At 30.6% G+C, this 21859-nt stretch overlaps 1 protein-coding gene across 1 annotated transcript in view; it reads left to right on the top strand.

Annotated features, from left to right (window-relative positions):
- Positions 1-21859, top strand: part of LOC145314780 (protein eyes shut-like) — a 31439-nt gene that overhangs the window by 6068 nt on the left and 3512 nt on the right. The window contains exons 4-12 of the mRNA XM_080154858.1: positions 7867-7963; positions 9196-9282; positions 10570-10678; positions 11136-11178; positions 15533-15569; positions 16984-17141; positions 17773-17873; positions 18360-18425; positions 20392-20437. Of these exons, the coding sequence (XP_080010984.1) occupies positions 7867-7963; positions 9196-9282; positions 10570-10678; positions 11136-11178; positions 15533-15569; positions 16984-17141; positions 17773-17873; positions 18360-18425; positions 20392-20437 (744 nt within the window). The remainder of the gene's footprint in view (positions 1-7866; positions 7964-9195; positions 9283-10569; positions 10679-11135; positions 11179-15532; positions 15570-16983; positions 17142-17772; positions 17874-18359; positions 18426-20391; positions 20438-21859) is intronic.

The following is a 21859-nucleotide window of genomic DNA, read 5'->3' as shown; positions in this document are numbered from 1 at the left end:
AAGATACCCTTAAGGACTGATTAGAGACAAGTTCTAAAACCCTTAAGTACTGATTAAAAACCTAGCTGTAAAGATCTCACGGATCCTAAAAAGGATCACAATTTTTGATCTTTGGATTATTTTTAAGACTAGTTTAAGAAAAAAACCTTTGCATTTTCTTAAAAGCTCTTTGTTATTTACACATTAAAGGGCCCAAGTTAGCTGCATTGTTAAATAAGGATATACAAAACGGTAAAGAGAATACAAAATGGACCAATGATCTCCTCTAAAAAGTCTGAAACCTGTCCTATCCAAAAATATAAATTTCAGAATTTTTTTTATCAATCGGTACAGTGATATCATAACGAAATGTAATGAATAATTACAGTAGACACACCAAACATTTAGCTACTTGTTTTAAATACTAGCGGCTACGCTCATGGAAGACTTTAGGGGCGCATAAAAGTGTTTAAAAAGAGAAAGAAAAAATATTTTTTTTGAGTTGTAATTTTTTATTTGGGGGATGGAGATACCCTCCACGGATTTAAAACCTTCCATGGACCTATAGGAAGCTTCATTTTATATGAGAATCATATCGGTTTGGCGGTTAGTGAGATCCTTCGCTGCAGAAAAAAAGACTAGTTTATATAATAGGATTGGGCTTTCTTTCTTTCATCTTATCTTAAATTTTGAAAGGTTTAAAAAAGAAAATTCTGGAATTAAACTGTAGTTATTAATAGAAATCCAAAAAAGCTATAAATTGTTTGTCTAAGAAATATTCTTTTATTCCTGATTAATAAAGGTTTATAAAGCATCTATATAGTTTTTCTATCCTCATTAGTTATTTGTTGACAGCAGGGGTTACGAACTTATGGTCATACATCAGAGATTACAGGGATAGGACAATGGATTTCGTAATAATCATGAAAGTCTGTTTTGATATTGGAAAGAAGAAAGTGTAATAGAATAAATGAGGCTTAATTGTCCTCCCCTTCTCTGGTTATTTATACTGGAATTCAATTGGAGTATTTTAACAATGTAATCCTATGCTTTTGGTGATTTTCCTCATTTTATTTACTTAATATAATTTAACAATATACTTTGTTTTTACATTTAACTTTGCAGCCAGTTGCATTATCAACAGTTCTTCTTTACAACAACGGCTGATGCTTCAAGAAGCGGCTAATTTTGCTGGCTATTGCTATAGTTTTCAAAAAAGTATTGGTATTGTTTAGGGTATTGCTGGCGAATATTGAAAAACTGCGGCTGAATGCGAAAGCCGAGCCCTTGCCTAATGTATGTACATATTTAATGAAATGTTAGAATGCATTTTCATTGTTACCTACTCTTCTACATTGTTAGTCTATGATATTGAATCTTCTTTGATATTCTAGGAATTCAGGGAGCAACAAAGTAAGCTTGCCTCCAATTATTTTGTTTAAAATTCTGCCTTAGATAGCCAAAAGTTTGTGTATTAATTCAACAGCTATTGTCCCTTCTCTTCATCTATAACTCAAAGTAGAATGTCTGTCCGTCTGAAGCTTAAGATTTCAGTAACCGCTGAACTGGTTGGATTCTACTCTTCAGGGATTAGAGATACTGGTCCTGAAACGGTTTTCAGATATTTTCTTGGGTGGTGAGACCCCCTCACAATTATTTTTAAAAAATATTGTAAACAAAAACAAATAAGAATGGAAGGTGAACCCCTACCACAAAAGAATGATTTTTTCTTCTTCTAACATCATCATTCATTTTCGTAAGCAATTATCTAACTTTTCGTACACCAAAAACATTGTGGTTGACCTTTTAATTAGAGGTTATCCTTATATTCCTGTGAAGTGAAAGAGAATAAAAGAGAATTCTTGATTTTATTTGAGTTTACTTATTCATGGTTTAGTAAGGGGGATGCAGTAGACGGCTGGTTTGTATCTAAATTAATTTTTATAACCACACTTACATTTTTAAAGGATTTCATAGCAGGCAAATGTCTGTCCTTTGAATTTGCTGGGTAAAAAGTTACTGTAGTGACGTGGCTTAGACGACCATGCAAAGATAAAATACAAAATGCAGTAAGACCCTTAAAAATAAAATATAACTATTGAGAGAGTGGAAATTTATCTGTAAGATACACTGGTCCCCAAAGTTATCTTATTAGTTGGCTCAAAAGCTTTGGGTACTATTGGTTTATATTTTTCAATTTTATTTCAGAAGGGCTTCATCATTGGGGATTTAAACCACTAATCAAACAAGAATTTACAAATTCTTGTATATAGAAAAACTTGCATCATAATTACATAATAAAAAAACGAATCTTGAAAACCAGAATTTTGTTTTAAATCTCCAAATCTCTTTAAATTGAGGAAAAATATCTTATCATATTCATTAATGGAGAACAATTGTCTTATTTACCTTTTCTTGAAACTTAAGTATATTGCAAAATAAAATATTTAATTTCATATAACATTTTATGACTGTTGAAGTTTCCACTGCTTCAAACATAAAGTAGGGTTTCAATAAGTTCATACAAACCAACCAAATTCCTACACATTATTAAAACTTTTTTGAAAGCACAACTTGAAAAATGTGTAATGTTAGTGAAAAACTTTGCATAAAAGGATAAAATACTTTTACTTAAAAAAAATCAGTTTATTGTATATTTTTTTACCAGGATCAGTAAAAGTCTTGTATTAGACTATTTTATTTTTAATTCATTCAGTAATTATGATTTAAATATTTCTTTACAGAAGAATTTGTAAATTCTTGGTTGATTTGTAATCATATAAAATTTGCTTTTTTACAGAAACGCCTGTTTTAATGCAGTATTTTTTTCCTTACCTGGAAACTGGGCAGGGGATACCTGGAGGTAGCTGGGCAAGGGGTACATAGAATAGGAAATGGTTGGAAGGAAACTATTTACACTCTACTAAGGACAGAGATAATGAATTTGAGGGAAAAATGAGTCTTAATATTTTTTACTTTAGATTTATGCATTAACAAGGATGACAAATTCTAAAAAAATACATTGCTGAAAAGTAGGGTTAAGTAAAGATGCTTAGTGTGTATAATTATATACAACCATTGAAGATAATATTATAGAGATGCTTCGCTGATTTTAATAAAAGTAAAAAATAATTATAATGATGTTTGGAAAAAAATCTTGAAACCAAGTTACTGAATAATTCTAAAGATCCATAGTGTATTGCTGAAAGAAATCAAAACAAAAAGAAAATATTTTTTAATGCCAGTTCCCTGTCCTTGCATTCCCCTCTTTAAGTATTTCACTTTATTTTGACCTCAATATTTTGAAAACGAATATTTTCTTGTATTCGTATTCATATATATTGCAATTTTGATATTTGCTTTTATGAATTATTCTTGTAACTTTTGGCTTTATTAGTTTTTATCTCCTTTATATGCATAAATTTACCATAATGGATCAAATTAACTAAAAAATGTTAAGTTGGTTTGAGAAAATACATAAAAAATATATTTTCTTCTATTTAAATACATTATTAATTTTCTTGTTAGGATATCTGGTACTATCCCTCAAAATGCCTATCGAGCACTGACTACTTCTCTCCTTATTTTTTAAACAGGTAGAAAAAAAGGAAGTTTTTTTCTACCAAACAAAGTGACAAACAAACAAAAAGTATCCCCTCCTTTGTTTTTAATTCATTTTTAGAATAGGCAGGGGGGTTTTCAGTGCTCGTCAATACTTTTTGAGGGAAACTGCCGGATATCTATTGAACAGTTTGGCCAATTTATTTGGCATTATGTCTTAAAAATCTTCTTTATTTGTTTGTACGAATCGGATAAGCTTTATCTTATCTGTGCATTGAGGATTGTAAGATTCTGCATAAAGGCAAAGTGCAAATATACCACTCTTTTGATTGAGGGAATAATAGAGCTTTAAAGTTTTTTTTGGGTATAGTCCTTTCCACGACATCCCTCCATAAGGGGCGATTCTTCGTATTTTTTACAGTAAGTTTTCTCCTATTTCTAGCCCCTGCGAGGGGCTCTAACCCTGCGGGGCCAATTATCTAACCCTGTAGGCAATCACCTAACCCAATTTAACCTAACCTAACCTAAAATAACCTATAAAAAGCCAATTTTAAAATACGACAAATCGCCCCTTATGGAGGGATGTCGTGAAAAGGACTATATCCGTTTTTTTATATTTTGGACTTGATTCTTATGTTTTTAGACATCTACATAGCGATACATTGATTTGGATTCCGAATTAACCAAATTATCCCTTCTTTTCTATCAAATTGTTGATTGATAAGTTTGGAGATTGCTAGTTTATACTAACCAATTAAGGTCTAATAAAAGTTAAAGTTTTCAATCCAAAGAATTATATAACGTGTTCATTAAAGCTTAAGACCAGTAAAAAAGGAGCAGCCAATGCGTGACAAAAAAAAAATATTGCACATTAGACAATAATGAATTGTAGAGTTGCTTCACAACTTTAAATCTAACTAATCTGTCTATTGTATATACATATTGGTATTTGTGACAATATTGTATAATATGCTTTTTATCAGATATTCCAGACAAATCTGATAAATATTCACACATTTATTCGTCAATTGTAACGAAAACTATCAGAGGAAAAGAAATAAGTAATAAGGCGAGCAATTAAATGAAAATATATCCGTTTAAATTATATACAGAGAGGAAATGACATTGACTCTTTTATCTACCTAATGTATGAAAAGATTGTTGATAATTAGGCACATCAACTAAACTATTACAGACAATCAACCCATTGATTGCGCTATCTTTGTCTGTTTGTCCTTTACTGTTCATGGTAATAAGTTGCCCCTGTTTTTGGGGCAAGGTATTCCCTCTATTCTCACTATTATATCGCGCATCTGACAACGCAGGTACGTACGTTTTAAGTTTTGAAGCAGTTTTTGCTGAGATTCAAACCAGTATCCTCCTCCCCAGCGATAATCACCAAAGATTACAGAGAGTTAATTATATTATTCTACTTCTTAAAGTTTTATATTTAATCATCCAAAAATTCAGTTTAGTAATTATTTCTAATTGTTAGCAAATTTACTTATGTTTCCAAATCTTGTATAATCTTGCCAAATAGGGATATTCTCTTTTGCATAATAGATAAGCATTCATTTTTAGGATTCTAGGTTAATTTTCTTAAGATTTATTTCTTTATATATAAGGATGATATGAGGATAAAAATGTCTGGTTTGAATTCTTGTGATATATTTTATAAGAAAAAAAACAATATATATGTAATGCTATAATCTACATCCATGATTTACCTGGGGGTTTTAATCTTTGACAGGCATGGAAACAGGGGAAAGAAGTCCTACCCACTTTTTTTATTCGTTAGGAACAAACGGATATGGATGAAAAATAAACAAATCACTCTCTGAGAGACATAAGGAATACTAACGTAAAGGGGAAAATGCGTAGAAGTGTCATATCTAAAAAATGAATACTTGAAGTTTATCAGAAATACTAAAATAAGATATAATATGCACTGAGCACAATTTGTAAAAATATCTTTTTTTAGATTGCATTTCTATTATTTGCCACTTATATCTTGTACGACGTTCAGAGAATGTAACAGATTTCGTCAATTTAACTATAAGTATATCTAACAGTGAACCAGCATACTATAAATTCTTTTCTCTTGACTTACTTTTCTTACAAGTTATATATAGAACAATGTTTTTAAAAACAATTTCTGGTAAGTTAACTGTTTTATTCTAACAAAAATATTGATGTTGCTTTACAACTTTTGGACATTATTGTACATTTAGTTCTAATTTCACATTTAGTCTTTAGCTTAACAGTTAAACGCCGATTTGTCTATTTACACAACCTATATGACACGGTTATGATTAGGTTTGGAAACAATTACCTTTACCTACATCAATTGACTATCCCCTTTACCAAAATTTTTGGTTGTTTCATGGCAAGACCTTTCTTATCCATTGGGCAGTGCAAGTGCCAGATTAAATATTCATAAATTTGTCAGAGGCTTACAGATAATCTAGTAGTGGTGTTCATCCACTTCCGCTCACGTATCACATTATTATTAGAATTGTATAAATTGACAACAGCATAAACTGACCCTTTTTATTAATTCTTTTATTTAACATTCTCTGGTATTTATATTAAATACTTTTATATTTTTTTTGCGAAAATGATAAATTAAGCAACTTACTTATCCTATTATATAAAGTAGTAAGCTTTTTTGTTTGTAAGGAAGGATCTCGCCTACCGCTGAACCGATGTGGTCCTCCTTTATATAAAAGCTTCTTATAAGTCCCGGGATGATTTTAGGCTATAACATTTAAAAAAAAGACTGAATATGGTTTTAGGCTATTTTTCTGCACTCCATATTCCTTTAAATATAGAGCCCCTAGATGCTAGGGGCGGAGCCGCTAATTACCTTATAAAGTAAATGAGACACAATAATCTGTATTCATTATAATAAAGATTCAAGCATGTCTAGCAGACAAAGATTTTCATTAACATAATATTCGTTCACTTTCTAATCATTTATGTGGTTTATTCCTAAATTGTATTCCTATTGGTTCAATTAAAGTATTGATCATCTAGACTTTCTATATTTATTCACTTATTTAAAAGCACACCAGAAAGATCAGTCATATGCACTTGAAAAACAAGAAAAAATTCCCATTCAAGCACATGAATAAAATTCTTAATACAAGAAAGAAAACGTTCAAAGATTCCAGACTAGAAAACTGCAATGTTAGATGCATAGCAACTTACTAATAGGCGCGTCACTCACTTACTAATACCATCAAAGATTCAAATATCACTTTATAGATAAAAAAGCCATGTCAATGTTTTTAAGTAGCGAAGCCAATCTGTAAGTTATTTGTCTTTTTATCTGTAATGATATAAGAAAAATGATTTTCTCGGCTACCATTAAGGCTAGGCTACTAACTTTTGCTGTGAAGATACAAAAAAACAACACGCATTCAACTTGCTTGGTCCATAGATCTGTCATATTATTTCAAAAAGGTTTCATAATTTTTTTTATTTTTCACATATTCCCTTTTTGTCCTTTTCGTTTTTATGCTTACATAACATCTGCTCTATATCTTATTTTGTCCGATTGTCCAACTATGATAAGTTATTGAATTAGCCATTAGTTTTATTAACAATGATAACAAAAACTTTAAACTATTTTTCACAAAAGAAGAGCTTAAAATAAATCTTAAATTGACTAATATTATTTTTTCTTATAAATATATGTAATACATGGTTTAGAGGAAAATTTGAAGAAAATGAGTAAATTAGTTCTAAGAAATGTAATTACATTGGCCCTTGGGTTACAACAAAATGTGTATCAAGAAAGTTAAAAGAAAAAAACCTTGCTTAAATAAGGATGACACCATCCATAGGAGTAAAGCTCTTAAAGCAAATGGTAGGTTAAACTTGTAAACTTGTAAAGCACCTTTTCTTTGAGTAGAATATTAATCTAAAGGTATAAAATATTGTACATATATAAACTCTCTAAGAAAATACTTACATTTTTCCGACTTGATTTATTGTACCGTGTTGTCCTTGTTATCATTTTTCCAAAATATCAGATGCATAGTATAATTATACCATACAAAAATAATAGTTGTCAAAAAAGTTAGAAATCAGCATAATTTAAGTGAACGTTAGGATTTATGATAACGATTATAGAGTTGCTACGCTTTCTAAATTGTACCTGACTGTTGCAAGAACATCAATTAAAACTTAAAATCGATAAACTAAATTAAGAAAGAGCTAATCATTACGTACGTATGGACAGAGGGACGTACAGACTTAAAGACCCTTATTGCAGAAAATATCTTCTATAAAGATTAATCTAAAATTGATTCTCATTTTTAGGATTTACTGGGACAAGATGTGAGATTAACATTGATGATTGTCTTCATGAACCATGCTATCATAATGGAACTTGTATGGATATGATAGATGGATATAGGTATAGAATTATATTTTGAACCATGCTATCATAATGGAACTTGTATAGATATGATAGATGGATATAGGTATAGAATTATATTTTGAACCATGCTATCATAATGGAACTTGTATAGATATGATAGATGGATATAGGTATAGATTTATATTTTGAACCATGCTACCATAATGGAACTTGTATAAATATGATAGATGGATATAGGTATAGAATTATATTTTGAACCATGCTAAATACCTTAATGGAACTTGTAAAGATAAAATAGATGGATATAGGTATAGAATTATATTTTGAACCATGCTACCATAATGGAACTTGTATAGATATGATAGATGGATATAGGTATAGAATTATATTTTGAACCATGCTACCATAATGGAACTTGTATAGTAGATATGATAGATGGATATAGGTATAGAATTATATTTTGAACCATGCTATCATAATAAAACTTGTATAGATATGATAGATGGATATAGGTATAGAATTATATTTTGAACCATGCTACCATAATGGAACTTGTATAGTAGATATGATAGATGGATATAGGTATAGAATTATATTTTGAACCATGCTATCATAATGGAACTTGTATAGATATGATAGATAGATATAAGTATAGAATTATATTTTGAACCATGCTATCATGATGGAACTTGTATAGATATGATAGATAGATATAGGTATAGAATTATATTTTGAACCATGCTACCATAATGGAACTTGTATAGATATGATAGATGGATATAGGTATATAATTATATTTTGAACCATGCTATCATAATGGAACTTGTATAGATATGATAGATGGATATAGGTATAGAATTATATTTTGAACCATGCTATCATAATGGAACTTGTATAGATATGATAGATGGATATAGGTATAGAATTATATTTTGAACCATGCTATCATAATGGAACTTGTATAGATATGATAGATGGATTTAGGTATATAATTATATTTTGAACCATGCTATCATAATGGAACTTGTATAGATATGACAGATAGATATAGGTATAGAATTATATTTTGAACCATGCTATCATAATGGAACTTGTATAGATATGATAGATAGATATAGATATAGAATTATATTTTGAACCATGATATTATAATGGAACTTGTATAGTTATGTAACAAAAGTTGAGTATCACATTGAAATATTTTTTTGAAGGTGTTTTTTATCTTTAAAGTTCGAATACTTTTAACGTTACTAACTTTTTCTTTGCAGGTGTGAGTGTCTGCCAGGTTTCAGAGGAATTGACTGTGAGATTGACATGCAGGTCTGCAACATCACCAGAGAGGATGGCAAAGCCAGGTATCAGTAGTTTTGTAACGTTCGACTTGCTTTCTTATCTAAGAGAGATAACTGGGGCAACCAAAACTGAAATTAATCTTATACATTTTTATTTAACTATCCTCAGAATATTGGCTATTATACGTTACGATTCATGATTTTTAAGTATCTTTTAATCGACAGCCTGGATGACAAGTTTACCTGTAACTATACAGATAGATATACTGGTTATACCTCTAGTTAATATATTATATCTAGATGTGCCAATGGTGGAGAATGTATTGATGGCCTGGGTGACAAGTTTACCTGTAACTATACAGATAGATATACTGGACATACCTGTAGTTAATATATTATATCTAGATGTGCCAATGGTGGAGAATGTATTGATGGCCTGGGTGACAAGTTTACCTGTAACTATACAGATAGATATACTGGACATACCTGTAGTTAATATATTATATCTAGATGTGCCAATGGTGGAGAATGTATTGATGGCCTGGGTGACAAGTTTACCTGTAACTATACAGATAGATATACTGGACATACCTGTAGTTAATATATTATATCTAGATGTGCCAATGGTGGAGAATGTATTGATGGCCTGGGTGACAAGTTTACCTGTAACTATACAGATAGATATACTGGACATACCTGTAGTTAATATATTATATCTAGATGTGCTAATGGTGGAGAATGTATTGATGGTCTGGGTGACAAGTTTACCTGTAACTATACAGATAGATATACTGGACATACCTGTAGTTAATATATTATATCTAGATGTGCTAATGGTGGAGAATGTATTGATGGCCTGGGTGACAAGTTTACCTGTAACCATACAGATAGATATACTGGACATACCTGTAGTTAATATATTATATCTAGATGTGCTAATGGTGGAGAATGTATTAATGGTCTGGGTGACAAGTTTACCTGTAACTATACAGATAGATATACTGGACATACCTGTAGTTAATATATTATATCTAGATGTGCCAATGGTGGAGAATGTATTGATGGCCTGGGTGACAAGTTTACCTGTAACCATACAGATAGATATACTGGACATACCTGTAGTTAATATATTATATCTAGATGTGCTAATGGTGGAGAATGTATTGATGGTCTGGGTGATAAGTTTACCTGTAACTATACAGATAGATATACTGGACATACCTGTAGTTAATATATTATATCTAGATGTGCCAATGGCGGAGAATGTATTGATGGCCTGGGTGACAAGTTTACCTGTAACTATACAGATAGATATACTGGTTATACCTCTAGTTAATATATTATATCTAGATGTGCTAATGGTGGAGAATGTATTGATGGTCTGGGTGATAAGTTTACCTGTAACTGCACGGATGGTTGGACTGGTCATACCTGCAATGAAAACATCAACGAATGCCTGGTATATAATAAGTTATTCAATACAACAAGAGAGCTTAAGAAAGGGGCGAATGCTAGCTAACAGATCACTCTTATTTATAGTTTACAATTGATTAGATCATTTCATCAATTTAAGTAATGTATGGTATGGTTTTATCTGGGGGTTAAATCTTAGGTCTGTAAACGTCTATAAAATACATTCCTGTGCAAAATTCCGTCTTTGATAGTATGAACTAGAAGAGGCATAATTTACTATAGAAATGGATATAGAATACGCGGATATTGTGATAAATTCTCGCACATACCCTGCTAAAATTTTTCTTTCAGCTGGCTAATATAACAATACCTCCATCTTTTTTACCTTACCCCTTCCCTCCCCTGTCTATAAAGGAATGTATCGAACAACCAAAATTTACGTAAAAATTATCCTTCCACAATATCCACGTACATATCATATTTTATATTTGTTTTCTTCACAGGATGACCCCTGCTTGAATGATGGACATTGCATTGATACTCCAGGTAAAATATTTTCTTACTGTGATGACATTTCCCTAAAAAAACTTAAATTCTACAGACATGTAACTATGTGAAAATAGCAATGGACTAAAATTAGGACGAAACTTTTATAGTTGTAACAAGGATGACAACATCCATAAAAGCGAAGCTCTGAAACGGTAGACAAACGATCATTAACACTTGTATAATGTTAGAACTGAATAATCAGAATGCGAATGTATAAGAGTCAAAGCAAAACTGTAAGTAAAGTTGTTGAAAAACTGCTTGATACAGGATAATGATTATGGACATACTTACATTTTTAGGACTTGATTATAGAGTTGCTTCGCTTATAATATTGTACTTTGTTGTCCCAAGAATCAGTATACCAAAAATCAGACCAATCGGATAATTAGGTCACATACAAATTTGTTGTTAAAAATGTAAAAAAATCAACATGTTTAAAATGGACGTACGGACATTCTGGTAATGATTATAGAGTTGCTACGCTTTCTAACTCGTACCTAACTATTACAGGAATCACCATGCAAAATTTGAAATCAATAGGACAATTCTAACATGCCTAAATTAACGAAAAAAGCTATTTAAAAAAGTAAAAAAATCAACATGTTTAAAATGGACGTACGGACATTTTGGTAATGATTATAGAGTTGCTACGCTTTCTAAATCGTACCTAACTACTAAAAGAATCACCATGCAAAATTTGAAATCGATAGGACAATTCTAACATGTCTAAATTAACGAAAAAAGCTATCCGTGACGGACGGACGGACGTACGGACGGACGGACGGACGGACGGACCGACCCTAATTATAGAAAAGCTTCGCTTTTAAAAAGTCACTTATGTTACAGACAATTTAATTAACATAGCTGAACCTAAAATAAAAAATTATAAATTATAAAATATAAATTTCAAATAGTTAATTATTAATTTTAAGCTTGATAGTAAATAGTAAGCATTAATATGATTTACTTATTATTCTTCTAGATGTATTCTGCATTGCTGTATAAACAAGTTCTATTTACTTTGAAATAGTCACATATAAAGTAATAAATATAACCCAAACTTTAAGGTTTTTTATCGTTTGTTGATTACACTTTTAATCATTATACCCTTGCTTTACAAAACGTCTCAAAAATCATCTATGTGATGTCATAAAAATGAGGGATTATCCATCTCTTTTTTAGAGGATTTCTTTCCCCCTTCTCATCTCCTCCCTCATTTTTATGACGTCACATGGCTGATTTTTAAGACACTTTGTAAAGTTTCATTAAACCTAAACACCGAATGTAAATACTCTTTTAATTAAAACTATTTTTAGGACCTACGGGGTCTTTTCCCTACGGATTACTATTCCTGTAGGGTTTTTCTAAACTTTCCTTAACCTAACCCAAAATAAGCATAAAAATGTATTCAGTTAAAGCCCTGCCTTGCGAAGCAGTACATACAATAATGCACCAAATTGTTGCTTTGTGACCAACTTGACTCTGTATTTAAGAATGGTCATAAAGAGTACTTTACAACAATTCATATGTCATATATCTAGTAAATTGCATGATCGTTTGTTTTCCAATATGCGATATGCAAGAAATAGATGAAAAAATTCACAATTTGCATAAAGAACAACAAAACCAAACCTAAATTGCTTGATTTGTGACTGTTGACGGCCTGTGGTAAATTAAAGACAATGAAGTACAGGGTAAATACGATTTCTGTCTTGAAAGTTGGGTTTAAGTTTAGACAGGGAGTTTGTTTGTTTGTCTTTTCAAAGTTTTTCAAAGCAAAAATTTTCAATATTGAGGGTTTGTCCGTCCGATGGCTATTGCTTTGATTGTAAATTTAGATTTGACCTATAAATCGTGACAATTCTACAATTGTTATTTGATGTTCATACTTCTTTCATTCTAAATATGTTAAAGTATCTTATATTAGCATATCTTAATTGTCATAAAAAGCTTAACCATCTATACACAGCATATGGCGTATTGCATTTATGTTTAGACTTCTAAATGATTACCTGGTTTAACAATCTATTCAAATTTATAAATTTTAATGAAAGTTGCTATCCTTGTTCTAATTATAAGTTAAATACATAGTCATGTTATATGGTTTAATCAAATTAATGTGGTTTTGCGCATTATTCTATTATTTTAATTCTAGAGCGTCTGTAAAGTTGTAAAAGTAAGAATTTATGTTTTCATAAGCTTTAAAACTGCTGGATTAGGACAATTTCTTAGGAAAAATTATTTATCTCGTATTATAGACAAGAGTAATAGAATACAAATCATTATTGTTATATAAGTTTTGTTGGCCAGGGAATTCGGCTAATAAAACGGGAATAAGTCCTAAAATTATTCATTTTACTGTCCGTGGAAAGCTGTCAATAATACGATGCGATAGATAACTATAGATAACAAGCAATTGTTTGGTTTAGGTGGTTTGAAAAATCCTCTACCAAAAAAAATTGTCTTAGTGGATGCCGAGATCTTTCTATACAGACGGACACACAGACTAATAATATTATTATTTCATAAGTATTAATTAGAAAAATATTATCTGTTAAGTTTTTAAAAGTTTTCTGTTACAAAGCAAAATTTTGAATGAAACAAATAATTGTTAACTAAAATTTTTGGGAAATGATTTAATAATTTATTAATGAGATGGTTGAAAGTAAAAACTATGCAGGAGAGATCAGTCTTAATTTTCATCAGTTCTGCTCGTATTCGCCAGATACTAGCAGATACGGTAGAAATAGACGTGAAGTTTTGTTATCTACACAAGGCGAAAAAAACTGAGTGGCCTACGTTAAAACTTTTTGAGAGAAAAAATCATTTTTGGTTATTGTTTTTTGGTTAGTTTAGGCTCAGTAAAGGCTATAAGAGTCCCGCAGGGTTAGAGCCCTTTCCCCTTAACATAGGTTAGAAATGAAAAAAGGAAGATTGGGCTAATGTGTTTAAATAATTGCTGAGAGAGAGAGAGAGAGAGAGCACAAAATTGATCAACAATTTAAAAAATCTTACTCCACGTCCACTCATTTTCTCCCTCTAAAGCTAACACATCTAATTTAAAAAGTTTACACCTTATGTCCTCAATAGTTGAAAGGGGCAAATCTACTTGTCAATTCATTGAATTAAAAACCGGCGAATTTAATGAAATCTTGCTGGACGCTTTTTGTGGCCCCCAATTAATGATGATATGGAAAAACAGTAATTATATGAATTATAAGAAAATCTACGGATTTTGTAAATTATACACAAAGATAACTAACTGTTGGTGGTCTAAGATATGATCAGTAAATTTTTGATATTAATAATAGTTTTTTCTTTTGATTAATAGTTTTTAGTTACAAAAAGGATATATTTAATTAGTTGACGTAAATATAACTAGTGGCTTCGCTAGTTGCTCTAATAGGTTGCACAGTGGCGATTCCTTACAGGCTGAAAAAACACTTATTGGAAGTATAGAATATTGTTTTATTCGTTGAAAACTTGTTAAAAATTATTATTATTTTTTAAGAACTAATTCTTAGCATCCCTGTTGGCTTTCATGTGTTATTAAAATGGATATTTTATTTTTTGGATCTTACACAAGATTTTCATGTTCTCTAAAAAAGTGAAACACACAGCGGGCTAACATAACGATTCCCCCCTTCCAACTCCCTTACCCCATCCCCTCCATTCCTACCGAATAAACGAACTGACCAATAAATGAGTTTCAGGTAAACTGACGACAATATTTTCCTTGTCATAATCTCCACGTATATTGTACATCCATTATTATTAATGTTGACAAGTTGGCGCTCTTCTCAAGTATTACTAACTAGTGTGCTGTCAAATTGAAATGTGGGGAGTTGTCATCTTGGAAACTTTACCTTTGATCATAATACTATATGTCTGTATGTCTATCTGTTTGTATGTCTGTTTTGTGTCAGTCTGTATGTTCGTTTGTCTATTTGAAATTAGGGTCTGTAGAAGACAAGATGTAAGTAATAAGGAATAGAAAGACGAAAGTATATAAAGGAAGAAAAGGATAAGTAGAAAGAAATTAAAATTGAATTATGAATAATACTAAAATTAGAAAAAAGACATATTGAGACGTGGCTGGGGAAAAAATAGCAAACAATGGATGAAAAAAGATCAAGATCGATAAATAAGGCATATAGTAAAATAAAAAGATAGATGGCTGAATTATATTGTTTTTTTTTTATTTATCGCATCGTATTATCTGAGAACCGGATCTAATCCAGTGGATATTAATCGGTTTCGAAACCCATACTGGAAAGATTATTCCTGATTAGACTGATTACAAAGATAATGACAAAATTAAAATTTACCTAAAAATTTCTTTTAATTTCAGGAGATTTTGAGTGTGCATGTCCTCTGTTCTTTACAGGAAAGTTTAAGTTTGAAGAAGCTGCGCTCCTTTGTGTAGTATCATTCTATATTGGCTTAGGTTTATGCATCAAAATCGCACATAAAACTAACAAAGTCTAGAAAATGCACTATTACATAAACTGCAAAATGTATATAATATGCAGCTATAAATTTTATAATGCTCGGTATAGTGTGATACATTCAAGGATGTTTCATTCCAAATTGAAGCAATTGTGGAGCTGCTACTTTTAAAGGCCAAATGCTAATTTTATTGAATACGTCCAATATTTTAATCATTTTGATATTTTAATGTTTGATTTTTTGCCTCCATTTTTTTGTTTTTCTTACATGCATTAAACAAGTATCTTTCTTCCCTCCAAAAAGACATTTTATTTTAAAGCTTTTGTTTTGGTCATTGATTGTTAAACGTTTTTTTTTACTGTCAGTGTCATGTATAGAGTTGCTTAACTACTATAAAAAGTTGTTTACTTTACAACGAGGTTTAAAGAGTATAAAATTTCTCCCCTCATTAACACGTTATTAAACCTCTCACACAAACATTAAACTTCTTCAGTAAAAATTGTTCTAAATAACCGTATAAAAATGGTACTGATAAATAACTTATAATGTCAACTCAAAAAATCTTTAAATTTCTTTTTAAACAAAAATAAATTACACCCAAGAATTTGGGAGGGCATCTTCTTAAATTTTTTAGAAAACCCTTAGTTTAATAAACCATGTAAATTTGGGACATATCACACAAAAGATGGGGTGTTCTTTTTTTCTTTTTTTTGGAGAGATAAAAGTGTCCCACCACCTAAAAAAATGCTTGAAATTTCCATAGGACCAGTAGCTATATTCCCTGAAAACTAGAACCCAGACGAACAGATTGATATTGTTATACTTTTATTATAGATAAATTTAGAAAAACAAATGAATGTTAAAAATGCAAAAAGTAAATAGATAAACATCTCTGTCAAAGTAACTTAAAACTAACAAAACACATTTACTTTAAACATTATTTTCAAGTAATTGTTTAAATAGAGAAAAGAAAATTTTCTTAGAATAAGTTAGAATTGTTCGGAAAAAATGTCAATAAAATTGTTTTTGTAAAAATAATGTCGTTGTTATGTCATTGATACCGTCTATATGTAGATATTATGTCAGTCATTACTACTTTTTATATAAGTCATATATACGATATAAACCCTTGAAATGGAATATCGATTAAATGTCGACAAGGATTGTATTTAAAATTTGTATGTTTTCAATGTATCAAAACAAAATATTTTCACCATTAGAATTTGTTATTGTTAATGTCGATGCAAATATAAGGCACATTTACTATTTTGAGGGGAAAGTTATAAAAGTTATCATCTGAAAAATCATAGGATCGTAGGATTTAAAAAAACTTGAACCCTACCTGACGCTAGGCCGGTACTGTGAAGAGAAGTTGGAACAGTGTGAAGACTCTCCGTGTCTGAACAATGCTCTGTGCCTGGTAGATGATGATATATTCAAGTGCTACTGTGTGCCAGATTATCATGGGAAGAGGTGCCAGTTCAAGTATAACGAGTGCCAATTGCCTCCAGGTATTATCACTACACATTTTTACTACAAGCTTTGGAAAAATATGCTTTTTAATTATGATCTTTGAAAAGACATATTCAACTATATCTTATACATAGCAGCAAGTATGCTATTTGGTCTGTCGTCAATTCTGTAATTAATTTTCTACGTACATATATTTTGAACAATGCAATCAAACTTTGAATTTCCTTTAATGGCAGTAAAGGTATCTTAAACACCAAAATTTCTAAAAGTTGTCATTCTCTCTCTCTCCATCTTAAGAATACGTAAATCATTTTTTGTTCTATTGGGTATGTAGTACAATGTATACAATGTAGTTGTGGCCAAATAATAATAAAACATAAAATAAGGTAACACACTTTATCTATTCATGTATGGACAATTAACTTTCTTTAGTTCAAAGACAAATATTTCATCAGGGCTAAACAGCCGCGTATTAACCGCGTGTAAGCCTCTGTGAAATCGTCACATTATGACTTAAAAATCAGATGGATGTCTAAACCTGTTTTAAAACAGACAATCCAACTTTTCCCTAAAAATGTTTTTGTCACAAGAGCGGGTTTAAATTTGAGGCTTATTCGAGGCTGAGGCGTGGCTGCCGAGCCCTGCTTTTCATTCTCAATTTTAATTTAGGCCCGAAATGTTTGCACGGCGGAGTTTGTATGGATGATGTTAATGGATTCTTTTGTTCTTGTTCTGATGGATATTCTGGAGAATATTGTGAATGTATTGATGTAAGTTTAATAAGGATGTATCGTATTTTACCTCAAAGTGCCTTGTTGAACCCAGAATCCTCCCTCCCTTAGTTTAGGTTATATTGGGTACTGAGTATAGCCCATACATTTTTAAAGCACCGTAGGTTTAGGTCCCGCAGGGAAGAGGGATCTTCACTTTCAATTTTAGTTTTAAAAATAAAGATAAATTTATGCGAGGGGGATATTCCTTTTAGGGGAGGTTTATCCTGGTAGGTGTGGGTTCCGTCCACTAAATCTTTTCTGGATCTGTATGAAGATTCACTGAAAAGGAAAACCATATCAATTCAGTGGTTGATGAGATAGTTCCTTGCATTTACACGGACGTTTTGTCATTTTTATAGAGTTATTCTTTTTTAAAATCTAAAAAAAAAAAACCAGAACTCTAAAATTTCAGGGATTGCATTTCTTAACAGCACAATTTATTTGGGCTTTGATTTCATTGATTTTGTAAATTTTATATTTTAGGCTGAAAATTACTGTGTTGATTTGAATACAACATGGTCCTGGACTATTCCACCTTATCTTATGGAGGTAAGAATGTGGGCTTCTCTTTACATGTTTTCAGGGATCTTAAGGGATAAGACAATGGACGATGACTTGATTTACATCCTTAATGATGATAAACAAAAGTACTCCTTATCTATATTGGAATTATTGGTTTACATTTGTGGACACTGCACTGCTAGTTTAACAAAACTAAACAAGATTTAATTTAAAGTGTCCAAAGTTTTTAGGCCAACAAATAAGATAACGTTTTTATTAAACAGTAAAATTTACAATCAAATATTTCTTCCTCCCTAAAATGTTTCACATTATCAAAACTTAACATTCATCAAACATTGTATAATTTATTTTGTATTTTGATAATATGAAATATCGTGCAGATATTATAATGTGTAAAAATGAAGCACATCTAAATTTTAATAGTGAAATTTTAGTTAACATTGATCTAGCCATTATGCTTATTCACATATTATGCTCATTTTAAACATCTTAATTTTGATTTACAATACGTTATTTATCTCTCATTGGGTTTGCTTGATTTTTGTTATTAGTTAATGAAGGTAACTATGTAAGATTATAATAGTAAGTTTCTTCTTAGTATTTATTTAAACATATTTCGTTTATCTACTAAAATTACATAATTTAATAACAGTATTATGTATTATTATTTATGATGTCATTAACATTGCTATATCAATACCATAATCAAAAGGACAAGAACGACACATCTAACACATCTAGTTAGGTAACAATAGGAAAAAAAGTAAAATAAAAAGGACTAAAAATATAAAAGTCAAGCTTTATACGTTAGGTAAAACTTCTACAATACAAAAAACTATTCAATCGTTAATTAATTGAGTTAGAGAACCAAAACTTGTAGAAACGCAACGCATATAAAAAATTAACCACTGTCTAATGAAAGCCTGACAAAATCAATTTTATTTTCCAAATAGTCGTGAGATTTTTACTACATATCACTGCACGGGATATATGGAACAGTAAATGCAGGAAATTCAATAATATAAGTGGAATTTATTAACATAAGGCTTTTTACCAATTCTTCTCTAAGTTAGGTGGCGATAAAAAGTGTGAGCTAAGTTCTAGATGTTCCAGAAGATAAGGGCAGGTAACTTTGTTGCAGTGCAGTGTTAAATATGATTCTGAAATCATTTCAGACAATTCATCTGATTTGTTAGCTTCCGTCCTATAAGTTACTTTGTTTTTCAATATGTTTTCTAGATATCTTTTGATATTTTTGTGCTTAGCTACAAATGGATGTCTATTTTCCAAATTTTGACAGGTTCAATATAGCATTATTTTAACCATACCTCCATGAAATCACAGAGATAATTTACATTTTCAATTTTGATCATTAGCCGGGTATATAATCATACTATTTGTAGAGTGAACCATCCATTCCACGAAAATGGTTCTTTTCTTGTATATACAAAATTAGCAAATTATTAAAACATCACTTACTGTATTTTTCCTATCTGCTTCGCTGTTATCATTTATTAATTTTTTTCAAGAAAATTAAGCAGAAGTGAATTCATGTCTAAATATAATTTGTTGGACTTTTAAAAATGTTATACAGTAAGGTTTAGAGATGATATGACTATTTTCTTTAAGGTTTTTAAGTAAGGATTTTAAGTAAGGTTTATATAATATTAGCAGTTAATTTCTCCAATTTATTGGAATTCGATTCAAAGTTTTACAAAGAGATGATTAGATGAACATATATAAAGTTTGTGAAGCTGAACTTTAGAAATTTTTATATTAACAGTACTTTACTTGTGCGACCATGGTTATTTTCTATATTTACCCTTGGGAATTAGCAAAAGTGTTTACAAATTATATTGTTATCTAAATTAGTATTTATATATGTATATTGTATGTATTATGTATATGTGAAATATTCCAGCATAAATATAAAATTCAGTGTTACAGGATAATGGATAAAGAATAGAGGACTGATTTTTGTCTTTATTTTTAGGATGAAGTTGATCCTGCTACAACTACTGAGTCAGAAAATATTTTGGGTGAGTTCTAATTCATCTGCCTATCTAAATATTTATATGTATTATATTCACATTGACATCTGAATAGAGCAAACATGCTCGAAACAATTTGCAATGTCTGAATAAATATGTAAAATTCATATTTTGTTTGTGAGTTAACCTTTAAAAAAACATATCTATCTATCAATCTTTCAAACAATCTATCTATCAATCAATCTACATATTTGCCATCCCTTCATCTATCCATCCTCCACCCATCTATCCATCAATCTTTTTATACACCCATCCATTTATCTATCTAGTTATAAGCTTCTCTGTAAGCGTGAATTATGCTGAAGTAACCCAGATAGCTGGTGAAGTTATAGATCTATCTATCTAGTTGTAAGCACCTCTGTAAGCGTGAATTATGCTGAAGTAACCCAGATAGCTGGTGAAGTTATAGATGTTATACTATATTTATCTATCTACCTAACTATATCTATCTATCTATCTAGTTGTAAGCACCTCTGTAAGCGTGAATTATGCTGAAGTAACCCAGATAGCTGGTGAAGTTATAGATCATATGTACTATATTAATCTAACTGCCTAACTATACCTATCTATCTAGTTGTAAGCACCTCTGTAAGCGTGAATTATGCTGAAGTAACCCAGATAGCTGGTGAAGTTATAGATCATATGTACTATATTAATCTAACTGCCTAACTATACCTATCTATCTAGTTGTAAGCACCTCTGTAAGCATGAATTATGCTGAAGTAACCCAGATAGCTGGTGAAGTTATAGATCATATGTACTATATTAATCTAACTGCCTAACTATACCTATCTATCTAGTTGTAAGCACCTCTGTAAGTGTGAATTATGCTGAAGTAACCCAGATAGCTGGTGAAGTTATAGATCATATGTACTATATTAATCTAACTGCCTAACTATACCTATCTATCTAGTTGTAAGCACCTCTGTAAGCGTGAATTATGCTGAAGTAACCCAGATAGCTGGTGAAGTTATAGATCATATGTACTATATTAATCTAACTGCCTATCTATACCTATCTATCTAGTTGTAAGCACCTCTGTAAGCGTGAATTATGCTGAAGTAACCCAGATAGCTGGTGAAGTTATAGATCATATGTACTATATTAATCTAACTGCCTAACTATACCTATCTATCTAGTTGTAAGCACCTCTGTAAGTGTGAATTATGCTGAAGTAACCCAGATAGCTGGTGAAGTTATAGATCATATGTACTATATTAATCTAACTGCCTAACTATACCTATCTATCTAGTTGTAAGCACCTCTGTAAGCGTGAATTATGCTGAAGTAACCCAGATAGCTGGTGAAGTTATAGATCATATGTACTATATTAATCTAACTGCCTAACTATACCTATCTATCTAGTTGTAAGCACCTCTGTAAGCGTGAATTATGCTGAAGTAACCCAGA

Source organism: Acartia tonsa, chromosome 3 (genome assembly GCF_053477335.1).
Source record: "Acartia tonsa isolate MP-2025a chromosome 3, ASM5347733v1, whole genome shotgun sequence".
In the NCBI taxonomy this organism is placed as follows: domain Eukaryota; kingdom Metazoa; phylum Arthropoda; class Copepoda; order Calanoida; family Acartiidae; genus Acartia; species Acartia tonsa.
This window is presented reverse-complemented; position numbering and strand designations above follow the sequence as displayed.